Here is an 18,531-nt window from a genome sequence, read left to right on the forward strand (position 1 = left end):
GCCTCCATTTTCATGGGATTCAAGCTCAGCTTTCTTTTCCTCGTCTATTTCATCATTGTCTCCAGGCAATAGCCCAGCCTCTCCTGATGCAAAAGTTATGAAGAATTACATCCAAGTTCCATCAGCATACTGATGGCACCTCACCCCAAAACTCCTAGTGATCTTTCCCAACAGCTTACTGTAGATATTAAATAGCACTGGAGATAAGATACAGTGAGGAAAAAAAGTATTTGCCTCAGCCACCAAAATACCTTGGGTCAGCCCTGTTCTAAGTGGACATGCATAGATTTATGCTGTAAGTAAAACAGAAAACAGATAATAGCAGTAATAAAATGAAACTCACTGATTATGGTATTTACTATATTATAGGTGGACTTGTGGGACAGTTAAAATAAAACAGCCTGAGGAACAGATCAAGGGTTATTGGCGGTCAGGGTGTCTAAATTACAGTGAGGGGGGAAAGTATTTGATCCCCTGCTAAATTTGCCCGTTTGCCCTCTGTCAAAGAAATGACCAGTCCATAATTTTAATGGTAGGTTTATTGTAGCTGTGAGAGACAGAATAACAACAGGAAAACCCCAAAAACCCCAGAAGACAAAAGTCAGAGATTGATGTTCATTATAATGAGTGAAATAAGTATATCAACCAGCCAGATGTCAGGCTACCTGGTATCTTCACTGTATGTAAGGAGCTGAGATTAGAAGTACGGTACCTGCTGTAAGGGAGAGGTCTTACCTGTAATCCCAGCCCGTTACAGTACCTGTACAAAAGACACCTGTCGACAGAAGCAATCAATCCAGCAGATTCCAAAGTAGTCATTTCTTCATCAGAGGGCAAAAGGGCAATTTAGCAGAGGATCAAATACTTTCCCCCCTCACTGTAGGTTCAATGCGCAGCAAGATGGGTTTACCACATTTTGAAGCAAATGAAGTAAGACACTGAATTTAAAGAGGGATGCCCCTTAAGACCGTTAAATTCAGAGCCTAAAATTATTTAATTGAACCACTTGGTGCAGGCTGGGCCATTAGGGCAAACTTTGTGTGGCACTTTGAATTTTTTTGCAGGGCCAGCCTGCCCATGAGGTGGTCTGAGGCAGCTGCCTCAGGTGGCAGAATCGTAAGGGATTCTGGTTTATTTTTCTGCTGCAACTTCTTTTGTTGTTTGTATCAATTTATTGATTGTTGCTTGAATTAGGATTTATTTTTAATCCCGTGAGCTGCTTTCAGTTTAACAGATAAAGAGGATGTTATCATTTTTATTTCATTTTATTTTAGTAAAATAAAATCAGGGCAACCTGATAAAATAAGGATCTACTATCAGTTTGAGTAACTGTCCTGCTGGTAACATTTCTAAGAGATCCCACAAGTACTGCTAAGAAGGCTCAATTTCCAAGAATGGTATATAATTTTCCAAATGGCTTCTATTTTCCATTGTTTGTTTGATTTAAAGAGAGAAGATGAAAACTTTCTCAGGCATGCCGGATGGTTTAAGCATCTTCCTCTTTTGCTAAACCAGTGTTCTTCCTCTTTTTAGCCTCTGACATGTTAGCTCCTTAGGAAATAAAGTCTTAACCTTTAGATTTCCAACCAGTTCCTCTGAATTTTAAAAGAAATCATTCCAGTGGTTTTAATGGCCTTTAGTGCCTTTTCAGCATCCTTCAAGGTTTATAAAATAAAAGCATAGAATTTTAGAGTTGGAAGGGACCCGAGGGTCATCTAGTCCAACCCCCTGCAATGCAGGCATCTCAACTGGATCGTACATGACAGATGGCCATCCAGCCTCTGCTTAAAAAGCTCCAAGGAACAAGGGTCCACCACCTCTCCTGGAAGTCTGTTCCACTGTTGAACAACTTTTACTGTCAGAAAGGTTCTAGTTACAGGTACGTAGCTGTGTTGGTCTGCCATAGTCAAAACAAAATTTTTAAAATCCTTCCAGTAGCACCATAGAGACCAACTAAGTTTGTTATTGGTATGAGCTTTCGTGTGCATGCACACTTCTTCAGATACACTGAAACAGAAGTCACCAGACCGTTATATATATTTCTTGGTGAGGGAAGGAAGGAATTTTTTTATTTTGTCAGAAAGGTATTTCTGATGTTCAGTCGGAATCTCCTTTCTTGGAACTTGAAGCCATTGGTTGAGCTCCTAGCCTTTGGAGCAGGAGAAAGCAAGCTTGCTCCATCCATCAACATGTGCTCCAAATGTTTGAAGTTAGCAAGGGTAATCCCTAGTATTTACTGGTCTTTGTCCTTTGTAAAGCACTATCACTATTTTGTTATTCTTTTTTACCTTTTAGACAAATGCTAGGGGTGCATTTGAAAATGAGGCTTTCCTTCTGAAACAAATAGCATAGGGGATATTTTCATCCGGATTAAGGCAAGGGGTGAAATTGTAAAACTTCACAGCTCCAATATTGCTTGGGCTCTCATTGCTGCATTTAATTAAAAAAAAAAAAAAAAGTTCGTTAATTTCATTCATGTAATCAGTGTCATGTTGTGTTTGGCTCTTGAGTGTATGTACCTGTGCACTAGAGCATTCAAATTTCAGTCCCATCCTAAGAGTAGGAAGTGAATGCATGGAGTGTGCACTGAGGTCAACTGCACACAAAAATAGCACACCTGTGCTCATAACCACCTATACTGATAGTAAATGTCCCTATGTGGTATGTTCAGATTGCAGCTGTTCTGTAATAAATTCACCCAGCTCTGATGGAAAACATCCTGTTAAACATTCTTAAGGTAAAAAATAAGTGGAACTGTCAGTTTAACATACAACGACAACAAAAACATTTAGGTGCAAATTATCAAAGGCACAAATATAGGGTGGGGGAGACAGGGTGGCAGAAGTAAATGCAAAATGGATTTTAGTTATCATCACAAACAGATTATGAGGTTGGTTTTCTCTCTCCTCTTCCCCCACCCCACCCTGATAGATGGAGCCTACATATATACTGAGCTAGTAGAATTAAAATGGGTTCCCTTTAATTTGTATTGTTTTAAACGGGGTCCCCAAAACCCACTGTCATATCATACCTTGCAGTGGTAGATTGCCAAGTAAACTCAGCACCACAAAACTTTTATCCAAGGCATGGACCCTACTCTTGGAACTTAGTGACTTTTAGATAGGGTGATAATAAAGCCACCATCAAATCACAGATCAAGAGTTGAAATTATCTGTTTTACCAGTCCCAACACAATTCTGCAAGCCCCCACCCAATTTCTGTGGCACTTCATATTCCTCCCCTCCAATCTCTTCCCAGGTCACTTTACCAACACCCCCTCAGTTTCCCAGACTGGGGTCCCCTATCATCCCTTCTCCCCACTCAGTAGCTCCACTTTCTGTTCGGCTTCTCAAGGTGCCAATCGGAGCCTTGAAAAGCAGATAGACTTGAAAGAGAAAATGAGAAACAGAATTCTTCCTCCAACTTCTTCCTTCAACTCTACGTACTTTTGAGAGCAGTGGGTGGGAGGAGGTAACCACATTTGCCACTGTAGGGGAGAATGACCGGGGGGGGGGAGGGTAGGCTCCAAGGCTTTGTAGATGCCAGGGAAAGTCCTCATGATGCCTTGTTGGCTACCCCAGTGAGCCAATCAGAAGCAGTGTTACACCAGAATGGGCAATATTTCTTATTCACCATGTATGACTAAGTGATTCAGGCCTTTGGTCTCTACTAGACCCCAGGAATAGGGAACATCATCTAAAGAACATTTGTCATTTGTGTATAATTAGTACAGTGGTACCTCCGGTTAAGAACTTAATTCGTTCTGGAGGTCCGTTCTTAACCTGAAACTGTTCTTAACCTGAGGTACCACTTTAGCTAATGGGGACTCCCGCTGCTGCCGCCACACGAATTCTGTTCTCATCCTGAAGCAAAGTTCTTAACCCGAGGTACTATTTCTGGGTTAGCGAAGTCTGTAACCTGAAGTGTCTGTAACCCGAGGTACCACTGTATATGGGATGTGGGTGGCACTGCAGTCTAAACCACTGGGCCTCGTGGGCTCGCTGATCAGAAGGTCAGCAGTTCGAATCCCCACGACGGGATGAGCTCCCATTGCTCTGTCCCAACTCCTGCCAACCCAACAGTTCATAAGCATGCCAGTGCAAGTAGATAAATAGGTACCACTTCTGCAGGAAGGTAAATGGTGTTTCTGTGTGCTCTGGCTTTTGTCACGGTGTTCCATTACACCAGAAGCGGTTTAGTCATTCTGGCCACATGACCCAGAAAGCTGTCTGTGGACAGCTCCCTCGGCCTGAAAGTAAGATGAGCTCCGCACCCCATAGTCTCCATTGACTGAACTTAACCGTCCAGGGGTCCTTTACCTTTACCTTTTACCTTACACACTGCCACGTCTTGCTAGAAATAGAAATGGAAACAGAAATGTAAAGCCTTTAAAAGTTTTAAAGGGAAGTAAAGAAGCTGAAGAACACCAATCCATTTTCCGGTTTTTCAAAACATAAAAGGGACCAGATGGGGAAAGGCCTACATTGCAAGTTCTCCTCACCAGTCTTGAAGAAATGGGTGCATCCCTCCTTCCCAGATTGGAAAGGCAATGGATGAAGAGAAACTGCTTTGTCAGGGTTGCTGTGACAGGAGAGGAAAATAAACAGTACTCTGTTCAAATAACACCACTTGGCCAAGCTAGGTATTGAGAAGGCACCACCCAGCTACAGTATCACTTGGGGATTCCCATTTAAAGAAAAAAGTCAAGTGAACATTACTGAGTCTAGCCAAATGTTTCAATGGCAACTGGAGGTGGGGAGTGGAATAGAGAAAGACAAAGCTAATGTTCATGTCCATAAAAGCAAACGCTTAAAAAATATATCCCCATATCAAAATCTGCAGGAATAAACACAACATAATTAAACCACAGAACATCAGCCCAAAATATTTTGCTGCTTCTAGTGAAGGAGGGAGGGAGCACAAGATGTGTAGAAGCCTTACCTCAACCCTGGTGATAAGAGCAGCAGGCCTCAAACGTGCCTTGTGGCAACAGAAGAAAAGGGCTGGGCAGATCAGGATGAGCCCCACTAATGGGCTGACACACTATTTAGGTAGTTTATAACCTGCTCATTATTGAAATCAGTCCCAGAACAAGTGTACAATAGACAATAAAGCAAAACAATATGAGAATTCAAACCACCACAACAAATCACATTTATATCACCACCCTGCAAGAGTGACAAAACATCTATCCAAATGCCCAAGTAAAAAAAGTAAATTGGTTGCACTAACAGAACACAGAAGCAGTGAGGAGGAAGGGGGTGGAGGGGGTGGGCCGCCCTGGGTGTCATCACTGAGGCGGGTGACAAAATGAGTTTAAAATAAAAATAAAAATTGGGCTCACAAAACTTTTTAGGAGTGATGTGGTGGCTTAGGCGCCTGCAGGTTCCACGCTGCTGTTTTAGGCAGCGTGGGACTTGTGTCTGCCTACTGCCTCTCCCTCAGCCGCCCAACAGCTGAGGGGGAGGCAGTGGAGATGCTCCAAGCATTGGAGAGACTTGCCATGCCCCCAGCTGCAGGACACACACACCCCACACCAGGCACCTGAGTGGATAGCTACACTACTGCCCAGAACAATGAGTCCCACTAGTGCAATGGCTCTTCCACCTCCCCACCCCAACACCTACCCGAATCTGGATGTGTGTAAAGGGGAAGGGAGTTGGAAGAAATCCCAGAACTCCACACCGTGGGGATTAAATGAGCAGGAGAACTGGGAGAACCATGTTCTCCCACCTTGAGCTCCTTGGGGATGGAAAAGGTGGCCCATAAACAAATTGTTGCAAGGTGATAGTTTATGAATAGGGAAGCTCTTCTTAATGTGCAATAAGCCTATCTGATGATGACATAATTTTGAAATAAAGAAGTAAAGGCCAGAATATGGTGAGTGAGTTGTGTTGCTGCCACCCCAATCTCGGAGCAGTGTGAGATTCCAGAGGTTCTGGGTGTTTACTCAGGGTTCACGTTTCCTTTGGACAGCAGAGACTGAGGTGTCTTTATTTACACATATATATATACCACCTGAGCCTACAGTTGAGGGGTTCACAGCATTAGCACCCCCTGACTCTCTGCCCCCCACCTCTCTGCCTTTCTAGCCTGCAGCTTTTGCATCCAGCTTCTAGCTCATATTATTCAACTCTCGACTCTGGCCTTTTTCTTTCTAACAAACAGTTGAAGGAGGAAGGTCCAGCCCTTTGTCTTCTGGCACAGAGCCACTCCTTTTGTCCCGTTATCGGCCCATGCTTTGTGGGCCATTGCCAGGCTGGCTGGCCTAGAAATGAAAGTGGGATGGGATTCCATTTAATAGCACCACTCCTACATTTAGTCCATTAATATTTGTTTCTTAGCTCATTTTAGAAACTGAATGCCAGCGTGCTACCACAGATTATCAATCTAGCCTGCTCCTCGGTTACTCTAATGATATGGAAAGTGCTGGACAAGGATTGAAAGTTTTTGATTTTTTTTCCGACGGCAAAAAGGGGAAGTTGTGGGGGTGGTGACATTTGGCTTGTCTTAAAGTCATGTAGCTCATCTTTCTATGCAATCACAGGTTAAGAACGAACTACTTAGAGGAGCTTTCTGTTGCGTGGGACATAGCCAAATTAAGATTAGTATTTATACCAATCACTGAAGGAAGAGGCATATATCTGGAAGGCAAATCATCATTCTCTGGTTCCTGCTTACTGTAAGTTGACCCTCTTCCTTCCTTTTTCTTAATTTGCTAAGTTACAGTGCAGACTGATTAGAGAGATTGTTTCTTATGAGACTGGCATAAACGGGGAGTTAAGGTTCATTTAGTTTTAGTTTTCTTGGCGCTTTTGCCCCACATCTTTTTGCCTTAAGAGAAGGCTGGTATGGTGAGAAATGACAGGAAAACCGGAGGGGGTTTAGCAAACAGTCAGATGGGGTACTGAAAGAGGAATTTTGCATGGCTGCATACAAACAATGCAATTGAAGCACATTTAAAGCACTTTTTCTTCAAAGAATCCTGGGAGCTATAGTTTGTTAAGGGTCCTTGGGATTTTTGCTGCGTAAGGAGTAAACTAAATTTCCCAGGATTCTGGGGGGGGGGGGTGCTTTAAATGTATGGTATGCATGCCTGTGTTTCATTTCATTTTTCATTTGATAGCAGTATTAAGGACATTTAAAGTCTCAGGGAGCTTTGAACTTGCCTACAGATCTGCTGGTCAGGCCACTTGCCATGAGGTAGGAACTCTTTAGAAACTCCAGCAGAGGCAATTTACAGCATCTTCTGTTACCTTGTTTCATTTGTGAATTTAGAAATCTTGAAGTCTCTCACAGCAGTGCTATTTTTTCAAGAAAAAGAGGTGCCAGAACACCTCCCTCTTTCTCTTAGAATGGCAACAGTGCCCAATTGAGAAAGGGCCAGAACTGAGTTCTGATGAGTTCCAGCTAAAAAAAACCCCTGCCCAACAGTATATTAATCAGATCTACACCAATATGTTATTCTCACTGGACGCAGTAAACAATAGTTCTTCCTTTTCTTTCTGAGACGGTAGTAAACATCTTTGGGAACTCCTGTCATTTCAGCTTTTCCTCATACGACTTTCATTTTAGATCATTCATCATCCCTGCATCCATGGGCATAGCCCGGGGGGGGGAATGGGGGTGCAGTTGCCCCCCATCACGTAAATAAAAATACTTAGGTAACTGACCAATTACATTGCAAATAACTCAGTTTTGTTCTCCCCCAACATAAAGCCCCCCCCACCCCAATAAATTCTGGCTACGTTCACGCCTGCATCAAATTCTAGTCATTCTGTCCCTGAAAGCCTGTTGATAATCTCGCCTAGAAATCAGCATCTGAAAACAGTTTTCCGCCTATAGTTGTTTACCTGTTTATGCTTCTAGAGTCTGGGGTCCAAAGCTTAGTTGTGGTACAGCATAACTTGTGTCACAGCATCATAAAAAAAATGCATCAGCAAGGTATATGCTCTGACTTTAGCCTTCTGTTGTGTCAACCTAATATGCACTTGCCAGCACATAAAGTGTGAACTAGTGTTCTTCATTTGTTTTATCTTCACAAGCAATTGATTAAGATGGTAAAAATCTGATGCACATTACACAGGACTGGCTCTGGAACTGCTTTCAATTAATTATATGTTGATTGATTATTTAATGATTGCTCCAAGCACAATTGTGTGTTCACTACTGTTTGATAACAAATTCTTATGCAATTGCTGATGCCCTGAGTATCATATGCCACTGTGGAAGCCATGTGCTAAATTGATTGATAGATCTAAATAGATTGATAGATTAATGTGGGCTGCAGAGTGGGTAGGGGAACAGAACCGTCAAGACAAAGCAATACTACCTATAAATTAAACTAAATCACCTGAACTGCACAAACATCCTGCATTTCTCTCTGTAACTTCTTGCCGTTTCACTGCTTCGGTCAAGGTGGTCTTGGAAAATACGATGTACACACAGAAGAGAGAACTGATATTCTCCGCACCCGTTCTAACGTGGTTCCTCTGGCTTGGCCTCTTTGTGCTTCCTTTTGGTTGTTCAGGTAAGCCCAACAATTCACTGTGTTTGTCCTTATACTTGACATTCCTTGCTTGTTCCCAAGAGGAACTGGTGTGTGTGTGTGAGTGAGTGTGTGTGTGTGTGTGTGTGTTTAAAAAGTGGTGGATGCTTCATTCTTTGCACTGAACTCAATGAGACCTACTTCTAAATAAGTGTACACAGGACTGTGGTTTACAATTAGGGAGTTTCTGTGTGAATTTCAGCTTTGCCATGAAATTAGCAGCATTAGGCAAGCCTCCCTCAGCCTTCCATTTGCTATATGGTGATGGAATGTTCTGGACAGCATCTGCCCAGGTGTTCTTCAGTAACTCAAAATTCTCAGTAGTTTATCTTGTAATGGGATGCAGGTGGTGCTGTGGTCTAAACCACTGAGCCTAGGGCTTGCCGATCAGAAGGTCGGCGGTTTGAATCCCTGCGACAGGGTGAGCTCCCATTGCTCGATCCCAGCTCCTGTCCACCTTGCAGTTTGAAAGCATGTCAAAGTGCAAGTAGATAAATAGGTACCGCTCCAGCGGGAAGGTAAACGGTGTTTCGGTGCGCTGCTCTGGTTTCGGTGTTCCATTGTGCCAGAAGCGGCATAGTCATGCTGGCCACATGACCCAGAAAAACTGTCTGCAGACAAATGCCAGCTCCCTCAGCCTATAGAGTGAGATGAGTGCACAACCCCAGAGTCATCCATGACTGGATGTAATGGTCAGGGGTACCTTTATCTTGTAACAAAAACAGTCAACGTGTCACTAGAATCAGCCTCCAAACTGAGGAATTGAAAAGAAGCCAATGTAAATGCTGCTCTTTAAAATAGAATCCAGGACATTACTGGCCAGCAGAGATGGAGAAGAAATTCAGTTCTCATTTTAAGCCAAACCTATCAAATTAGCACTTTTCAAAACGATAGGAGAACCAAAGCATGAATCTTTCAAAATTCGCACATTCCTAATTTTTCGCAATACATTTCTCCAACCACCAATGTTTACACAAATGCATATATGTTAGGGGAAAGTGTACATTGAATATATTCATGAAAAGAGCATTGCAAAAAAAAAAAAAAAAAGTGTGTGTATACACAAGTCAAAACTGCATACAAATATGTATTTATGAGGAGAAAGTTGCACCATAAAAGTGAAGAATTTTCATGCAGGTTTTTTTTTCTTTAAAAAAATCACAAATTGCTGCAGAAATGTGGAAAACTGAATTTAAGACTGGAAAATTGAGAAACTGAGAGAACTAAAATTGGCAGATCCTTCCATCCCCACTGGCTAGTTAGTTTATCTGCTTTGGAGAAACTGGTGGGAAATGCCATAATATAAGATAATATAATGCCAAGCATTAGAACATTGAGTTTTGATGGGAATGGATCAGTATGGTTTCTCCTAAGGGAAGTCCTGCCTCACCAACGTTTTGGAAATTTTTGAAGATGTAAACAAACTTGTGGGTGGGGAACAGTCCAGTCGAGTAGGGTAATCCACAGAGAAGAATGTGGCACCTTCACTATACAGCTTTCTTAGAATGCTGAGGACACAGCTCTTCACCCTGGTCTTTGACACCTTATATATGTGTATTTTAGGGCACACCCTATTCCTACAACTGTTATTTGTTTTAACTATTTTAAATATTTAATATTCAACATTGTAACCAACCCTGGGACCTGCTGGGTATAAAATAATAATAACCATTATTATTAGGTGAAAATAATAATAATGGATATTATCTACAGAGATTTTCAACACATTTTTGATAAATCCTTTAGTAAAGGCTCTTATTTAGACTTAGCAGCCAAGGAATAGGAAGGTTGGTATTCTTATGTACAGTGGTACCTCAGGTTACATACGCTTCAGGTTACATACGCTTCAGGTTACAGACTCCTCTAACCTAGAAATAGTACCTTGGGTTAAGAACTTTGCTTCAGGTTGAGAGCAGAAATTGTGCCGCGGCGGCACAACAGCAGCGGGAGGCCCCATTAGCTAAAGTGGTGCTTCAGGTTAAGAACAGTTTTAGGTTAAGAACGGACCTCCGGAATGAATTAAGTACATAACCAGAGGTACCACTGTATTAAGTAAAGGTAAAAGTACCCCTGACAGTTAAGTCCAGTCGCGGACAACTCTGGGGTTGTTTTCTAGAGTCAAAGTTTATCCTTGAAATGGCCGAGTTTGCAGATCACACCAATTTACTCAAGGTGATGAAAATGCAAGTGGACTGGAGAGAGGTCAAAAAAAGTTATCTCCAAACTTGGTGACTAGACAACAAAATGCTTCAGTGTAGGCCCTTGTAGAGTAACATATATTGGGGCACATATGCCTAACTTCACTTATAGATTGGTGGGGTAACTTATCAGGAAATAGAACTTCAGCTCACTGAACACATCAGTTCAGTTTGTAGTAGCTGCATGAGGTAAAAACTGGATGTAGAGGTACAAATTCTGGAAATCTGTTTTCAAATGGACACACTAAGGAATAATTCACCTGCATTGATATTTATTTCAACGATACAACCAGTTTCTCAAGAAGTACTTTTTCAGGGGCAAAAAAGATGCAATGGATCTGATTATAGAATTAAAGTTCGTGTGTTTGCAGTCAGGGGGAAAGTACCTCATCACTTCATGACTAAGGAGAGATTGAGTGTGAGTGAGATTCATAGACTACGTGGGTGGCAGGTGAATTCCCCATGGGTGTAATGTTGGCGACCTCAGGTTTAGATGGACATTTGGTCTAATCCAGCAGGGCTCTTTTAATGTTTTCATGAATAATAATACCAACCTACCTTGCCAAGTGGTTGTGGGATTGTAAGTTTATTTATATGAAGCGCTGAGTGCTTTAAGGTGGTATATAATTGTTTATTTATTTGTGTTATATTGTAATGGGAAATGTAGGAAAAGGACTTCCCGAGGATACATGTTATTCAGCAGTGGGAGAGTCTACTCAGAAGGTAGTGGACTGCCCTTTGCTAGAGGTTTTAAGCAGAGGCTGGATGGCCACGTATCAGAGAGATGCAATAGTAGTGGATTTCCTACATCAACAGAGGGTTGGACAAGATGATCTTTGAGGTTGCTTTCAACTCTATGAATGTGCTAAGGTTCTTATCATCCCTTCAGACACTGTTATTAAGCTGGAGAGGATATAACCCTTTGTGGGTTTTCCTGTTTTGGTGGAAGATGTCAGGCTACTCTTGCTCAGATCAAAGGTACCAGGTGTTGATCTCCCGGGTTGATCTCTTGCTATCACACGCATATAAGATTCTTTCGCAACTTTATGTTGGTTTTATGACTCACTCTGGTGGACTTTGCCTTTCTCTCAGGTGACTGGTGTCAAGCGGCACATTTCTCAAATTACTTGGATTAGTGAGTTGCTAGGGTGGGCAAAGGGACGCGGGTGGCGCTGTGGGTTAAAGCCTCAGTGCCTAGGGCTTGCCGGTCGAAAGGTTGGCGGTTCGAATCCCCGTGGCGGGGTGCGCTCCCGCTGTTCGGTCCCAGCGCCTGCCAACCTAGCAGTTCGAAAGCACTCCTGGGTGCAAGTAGATAAATAGGGACCGCTTACTAGCGGGAAGGTAAACGGCGTTTCCGTGTGCGGCTCTGGCTCGCCAGAGCAGCGATGTCACGCTGGTCACGTGACCCGGAAGTGTCTTCGGACAGTGCTGGCCCCCGGCCTCTTTGAGTGAGATGGGCGCACAACCCTAGAGTCTGTCAAGACTGGCCCGTACGGGCAGGGGTACCTTTACCTTTACCTTAGGGTGGGCAAATCAAAAGGAGAGGCAAAGAGATTGTTTGATGAAGTATTTAGTCCAACATGAGCACAAAATTTATTTAGTTCTCTGGGTATCCAATACTCTCCAGTAGTCAGAATGTTAGTCTTGGATCTTGGAGAGCTGTTTTCAAATCCCAAATCACTGAACAGCCTTAACCAATTCACTGTGGTTTAGCCTCCTTAATGATTCAAAATGGTACACAGTTCCAACATTCCATTGTGGGAACATTACTATCCATCTTCTGGCTGCTTATAAAGATTAATGGTTTGTAACCACTTCATACAGTACAGTAAAAAAATAAAATCTTAATAATAAGGTCCCCAAGGTGCTGAATGGGAAGAACTTATTTTCTTATTCTTTTGTACTTATTTCCCATCTGCTGATGAAGCAAGAGGCTTTAGAGAAGGAATGGGGAACTTGGATCTCTCCATATGTTGTTGGACTGTATCTCCATCAGCCTCAGCCAACAAGGCCAATTGTCACAAATGAAAGGAGTTTGAGTTCAACATTATCTAGAGGGGCATAAGTTATCTACCCCTGCTATAGAGGGATTCATGGCACCACCACCACCACCCCAATATGAGAAAAATCTCAAGCCTGAATTATGGTGAGACCCTGGAGTAAATGGCCTACTTCCCATATCATAATTTAACACAGTGTTGCCAAGCCGTGAGGCAATTCCGCACCTAATCAGAAGCAGTGAAGTGCTAAAGTTCTGCTGAGCACAGAAGTGGCTCCAGGGGGGAAAAATAACCCAAGGGGAACCCCATCTCACATATTACAAGCAGAAACAAGCCTATGCTTGTTTATGATATGAGGCATACAATCATCCCATTTTTCTAATTCAGACAGGGTGGGCACATTGCTTTTAGGATCAGCACTTATGTATTACACACACACACATACACACACACGCATCAAAGGGACGATGAATGGGACCATGTATCGTCAAATCTTGGATGAGCACCTCCTTCCCGCAACCAGGGCATTGAAAATGGGTCAAGGATGGGTATTCCAGCATGACAATGACCCAAAACACACGGACAAGGCAACAAAGGAGTGGCTCAAGAAAAAGCACACTAAGGTCCTGGAGTGGCCTAGCCAGTCTCCAGACCTTAATCCCATTGAAAATCTGTGGAGGGAGCTGAAGGTTCGAGTAGCTACACATCAGCCTCGAAATCTTACTGACTTGAAGAGGATCTGCAAACAGGAGTGGGACAAAACACCTCCTGTGATGTGTGCAAACCTGGCGGCCACCTACAAGAAACGTCTGACCTCTGTAATTGCCGACAAGGGTTTTGCGACCAAGTACTAAGTCAACTTTTGCAAAGGGATCAAATACTTATTTCACTCATTATAATGCACATCAATCTCTGACTTTTGTCTTCTGGGTTTCTTCCTGTTGTTATTCTGTCTCTCACAGCTACAATAAACCTACCATTAAAATTATGGACTGGTCATTTCTTTGACAGAGGGCAAACAGGCAAATTTAGCAGGGGATCAAATACTTCCCCCCCCCTCACTATATATATATATATATATATATATATATATATATATATATATATAAAACCAAATTAATTTAATACAATTTCTTAAAATTATGTTTCTTAAAATTATGTTTCCTGCTCTACACACGTTTCTTCATAATAGAGGAGGACAAGAGGGGGGAAAAGACCATTACAAAACCATAAGAAAGCACAAAGCTCCTTGTTCTCCCCTTTTCCTTTCAGGCTGTTGTAAGTATTCTCAAATTTCAGAAAGCCATTCAAATAGCTTCAGAAAACAGTTCTTTTGGCAGCTGATTGATTACAGCCCATTAGCATATGATGCTTTGGGAGCACCTCTTGATTAATGTCGATTATCCAGATTGAGGAGGAATCTTCCACAAATCATACCGGTAACAGAGGCTTGTCCATGGCAGGGGCACACTCCCAGATCGCTCCCATTCGGCCTTTCAAGTTGACAGACACAGGATTGCGCAACACTGAGGGATGCAGTGAACTCCCCAGACCCCAATGAGGAGTATCGAGAGGATTTACACCTCATTTCCTCTCTTTCTCCTGCCTGAACTTCTTTGCAGCCCCCGGAGGGCTACGAAGAACAACCACCATTGATCTAGGGTGGGGCCGGAAACCATCACTTATGCATTCTTGCCCCTTCCACAGCACTACATATGTCTCATCTGTTGAGTTTACAAATGGCAGCTTAAATGGGTCACATAGGCCACAGTGATGGTTGTATCAAATTTCTGAATATAGTGGCATGGTCATCCACAGAGGGAGAGGGAGCTGTTCCCCCTCCTGATGAACCATAATCCTAACTTTCATTTTAAAGAAAGAGATAATAAAGTTTCTAGCATTTGTAGAATTATAGAATTGTAGAACTGGGAGGAAAGCAATGACAAACCTAGACAGCATCTTAAAAAGCAGACATCACCTTGCCAACAAAGGTCCATATAGTTAAAGCTATGGTTTTCCCAGTAGTGATGTATGGAAGTGAGAGCTGGACCATAAAGAAGGCTGATTGCCGAAGAATTGATGCTGTTGAATTATGGTGCTGGAGGAGACTCTTGAGAGTCCCGTGGACTGCAAGAAGATCAAACTTCTCCATTCTTAAGGAAATCAGCCCTGAGTGCTCACTGGAAGGACAGATCGTGAAGCTGAGGCTCCAATACTTTGGCCACCTCATGAGAAGAGAAGACTCCCTGGAAAAGACCCTGATGTTGGGAAAGATGGAGGGCACAAGGAGAAGGGGACGACAGAGGACGAGATGGTTGGACAGTGTTCTCGAAGCTACTAGCATGAGTTTGACCAAACTGCAGGAAGCAGTAGAAGATAGGAGTGCCTGGCGTGCTCTGGTTCATGGGATCACGAAGAGTCAGACACGACTAAACGACTAAACAACAACAAGAGCTGGAAGGCACCACAAGGGTCATTTAGACCTAACCCCTGCAATGCAGGGATCTTTTGTCCAACATGCAGCTGGAACCCACAACACTGAGATTAAGAGTCTCATGCTCAACCAACTGACCTGTCTCGGCAGAACATGATACAGTATATAAGGCAAAATGTACAGTCTCTCTCTCTCTCTCTCTCTCTCTCTCTCTCTCTCTCTCTCTCTTTCTCTGTCTCATAAAATAGTCTGTTCCATCGTTTTGGTGTTTTAGCACCCCCACCTCAAAATAAAACACAACACCTGTGGGTGCCCAACAATACTGGAACTGGAATGTGCGACCTCTACAGGACTTTGGGCCGGAAGACCAGTACTCAGCTTGGCAGAATGAGTTCCCCCAAATGCAGTGAGGCTGGCTTATCTCATTTTTGTCATAAATAAAGTACTGTGCATTCCTATCTGATGAGGGAGCATTATTCTAAAAGTACCTAACCTCGCCATATGCTCTGCCATGTGCTTTTGCAGTGGCAGGGCTGCCCAAAGACATTCTGTGTGAGGCAGAGCAGCAGGTGGCAAACCTCCCACCCGATTCCAGGCACATATTACCCCAGGCCAGCCAAGTTATATTGGGACCTGGGGCAGAAAATCCCACAAGCACCTCTCCCTTTAACTCAGATGTAGGAATACATTAAATAAGTAACCATTTGCTGTCCTGTCATTGTCGCTTAAAATCGCCTGGCTGAGGCAACCGTCTCGCTCTTGAGCCACTACTGTCTTTATTGACGCGGTACAGCCTGTGTGGTTTACTTGCACACTGCTTTTTAGCACAAAGGTCCGCAAAGCAGTGAACAATGTTACTACATATTAATACAAAATAAGCCCATGTATCTAAGTAGACTTTGTAACTTATAAAGTAGCACTATCTGCATTGGCAGCTAAGAAGATCAAGAGAAAAGAACTAGATAAAATAGTGATCAATTGCAAAGGTGATTCAGACATTTAAGCTGGCACACTCTACCTGAGAACCCCTTGCTATTTTATTGTATGCAAAAAATAATTTTTAGGAGAAGTGATCGTGATTTATTGTACCTGCAGTGCCTGATGTTTTTATGGCTTTTATGGTTATCGTTGCCTTTCTTTTTGTTCCCTTTGTGAATGATGCCATGGCCTTTGGCTAGTGCAATAAAGTTGATGATGATGTATATAAGTACGCTACATAAAATATCTCAATTAAAACAATATTAAACAGTGGCAGGATTTTCAGTGGCCAGTGCCATGGGAAAATGTCAGGAGGCCACAGTGGGGCTGAGCTCTGCTCCCTTTGTCACTGTTTCGGTCACTTTGCCCCTCAGGGAAGCCGGGAGGCAAACGGAGGGATGGCAGAGGCCTCGAGCCAGGCAATTTGTCTCCACTGACCTCTCACACATTTCATCAAGCCTTTGAGCGTAAGGGCTTCTGACAAATGGTGGAGCCAGCCACAGGCAATGGACACAGCATTCTGTCTCCTGCTTCCTTTGAATTCAGAAAACTGCTTTCCCCCTCTTTCTGAAATCATGCCTTAAGCCACACTGAAATGTGAAACAACAACTTAAGAATGAGTTTGGGGGAAACCCCAAAGAAAACAGGGGAAAGTGTTAACCAAATTAAGCAAATAGAAATTGAAATCACACACACCTCTACCCACACCCACACCAAAGTGTACTGAATGAAATGTGTGTTGTAATGCTGGATACTGTTTGGTCTCAAATCATTTGTGTCTGGGACCAAACTAGGAGTGGCATGGAGTCACACCAGTTTACCTCACCAGTGAGTGAGCAAGGTCCTGGTGAGCTTCGTGGCCCACGTGAGGATTCACAGACAAGCATCCCAGTCTTTCATCACTAAATCGCACAGTCCCTTTGAGCTAAAAGCTGCTATGGGAAAGATTTCAGTTTGCTCTATAGCCAGGGGGTTAACCTTCCACAACCTTAATCCACACATACTACATGCTGCTGTGGGTTGAGAAGAAGAAAAAATGCAGATATTGTACCTGCCATTTTCTCTTCCATAGCTAATTGCAGCTTTGGAGAGTAGAGAAAAGGGAAAAGGTTAAGCCATCACTCATCCACCAAACTGTCCCCCTCCAGTGGCTGCTTTTAACTATATCTATGGTCACTTCCAGACAAGCTGTTCACTCAGCTGTCATTCTAATTTTTTCATAGGGTGGGTTATATGACATTGCAGGAAGCAATTAACACCTCACACTTTCCAAATCATTTCCTTATCACTTTCCTTATTGCAAAAAATGGGCTAATTTGGGGGGAAGTGGGTTTGCTGCGCAACGCCACCAAATCTACTTTAATTGTGCTACCTGAATTCGCCAGAAAGTAGAAACAGGCTGGGAGGGCCCTAGTTTGAGTATCAGCAATCTTGCTGATGATGGTATCGATCTGAAATAAATAAACTTGGCCAGTGATATGGCCTCTGTCAAAACCACCACATTGGGCCATTTGGACCACCCAGCCTAATGCAGTGCACAACCCACAAATACTCCTCGTTTTGCGGACTGCCTAGGATGGCTGAAATGGTGGGGGGGGGGGGCTTGTCAAGCACCTGGCACTCAGCAGTCATTACCAGCAAGCTGCATTTGCCTTGCTGTGTCGCAAGTTGAGTCAGCCTGCTTTCAAAGACACAGGAACTGATTTGTGCTGTCCCTTGCATTTTGAAAAAAGAAATGCTGGAAACAGTTACAGTGGTACCTTGGGTTAAGAACTTAATTTGTTCTGGAGGTCCGTTCTTAACCTAAAACTGTTCTTAACCTGAGGTACCACTTTAGCTAATAGGGCCTCCTGATGCTGCTGCACTGCCGCTGCTCAATTTCTGTTCTTATCCTGAAGCAAAGTTCTTAACCCAAGGTACTATTTCTGGGTTAGCTGAGTTTGTAACCTGAAGCTTCTGTAACCCGAGGTAACACTGTATATGCTAACAGCAATACTCCATCTTGGGTTACATTCCAGGTTCCTTTCGGCCTCTCCCTCTCCCTGCTTCTGGGCAAACCCCTAATATATTTCTAATACTTCCTTTCTGCTGATCTCTTGCGTCACATTGTGCACTGATCCAATGCGCACGAGATTAATAACATTCTAGAAATGATTGTTCGTGGTGATGACAGCTTTCCTCATTTGGAGGACAGTGCTGTGTTGACATTGCATAGTCTGTGGCCAATGTTTCATAATTTGTGGGTGTGCAGTTTTACAGCTGCAGCCATATGCCTAGGTCTGCATTTTGATTCTACTTGGATATTGCATGAATCTTCTTAAATCTTGTAATACTGGAGAACAGAAGTAGATTAAATCTGGAGCTTGCCAAGCA

General features: G+C 43.1%; 1 protein-coding gene across 1 annotated transcript in view; it reads left to right on the forward strand.

The window, feature by feature from the left end:
• The window catches only part of CD80 (CD80 molecule), a 38,531-nt gene that overhangs the window by 3,074 nt on the left and 16,926 nt on the right, over nucleotides 1–18,531 (forward strand). Inside the window, exons 2-3 of the mRNA XM_083439303.1 lie at nucleotides 6,548–6,682; nucleotides 8,419–8,530. Coding sequence (XP_083295429.1) covers nucleotides 8,437–8,530 — 94 coding nt within the window. The 5' untranslated portion in view covers nucleotides 6,548–6,682; nucleotides 8,419–8,436. The remainder of the gene's footprint in view (nucleotides 1–6,547; nucleotides 6,683–8,418; nucleotides 8,531–18,531) is intronic.

Source organism: Podarcis tiliguerta (assembly GCF_965153285.1).
Source record: "Podarcis tiliguerta genome assembly, chromosome: 4".
In the NCBI taxonomy this organism is placed as follows: domain Eukaryota; kingdom Metazoa; phylum Chordata; class Lepidosauria; order Squamata; family Lacertidae; genus Podarcis; species Podarcis tiliguerta.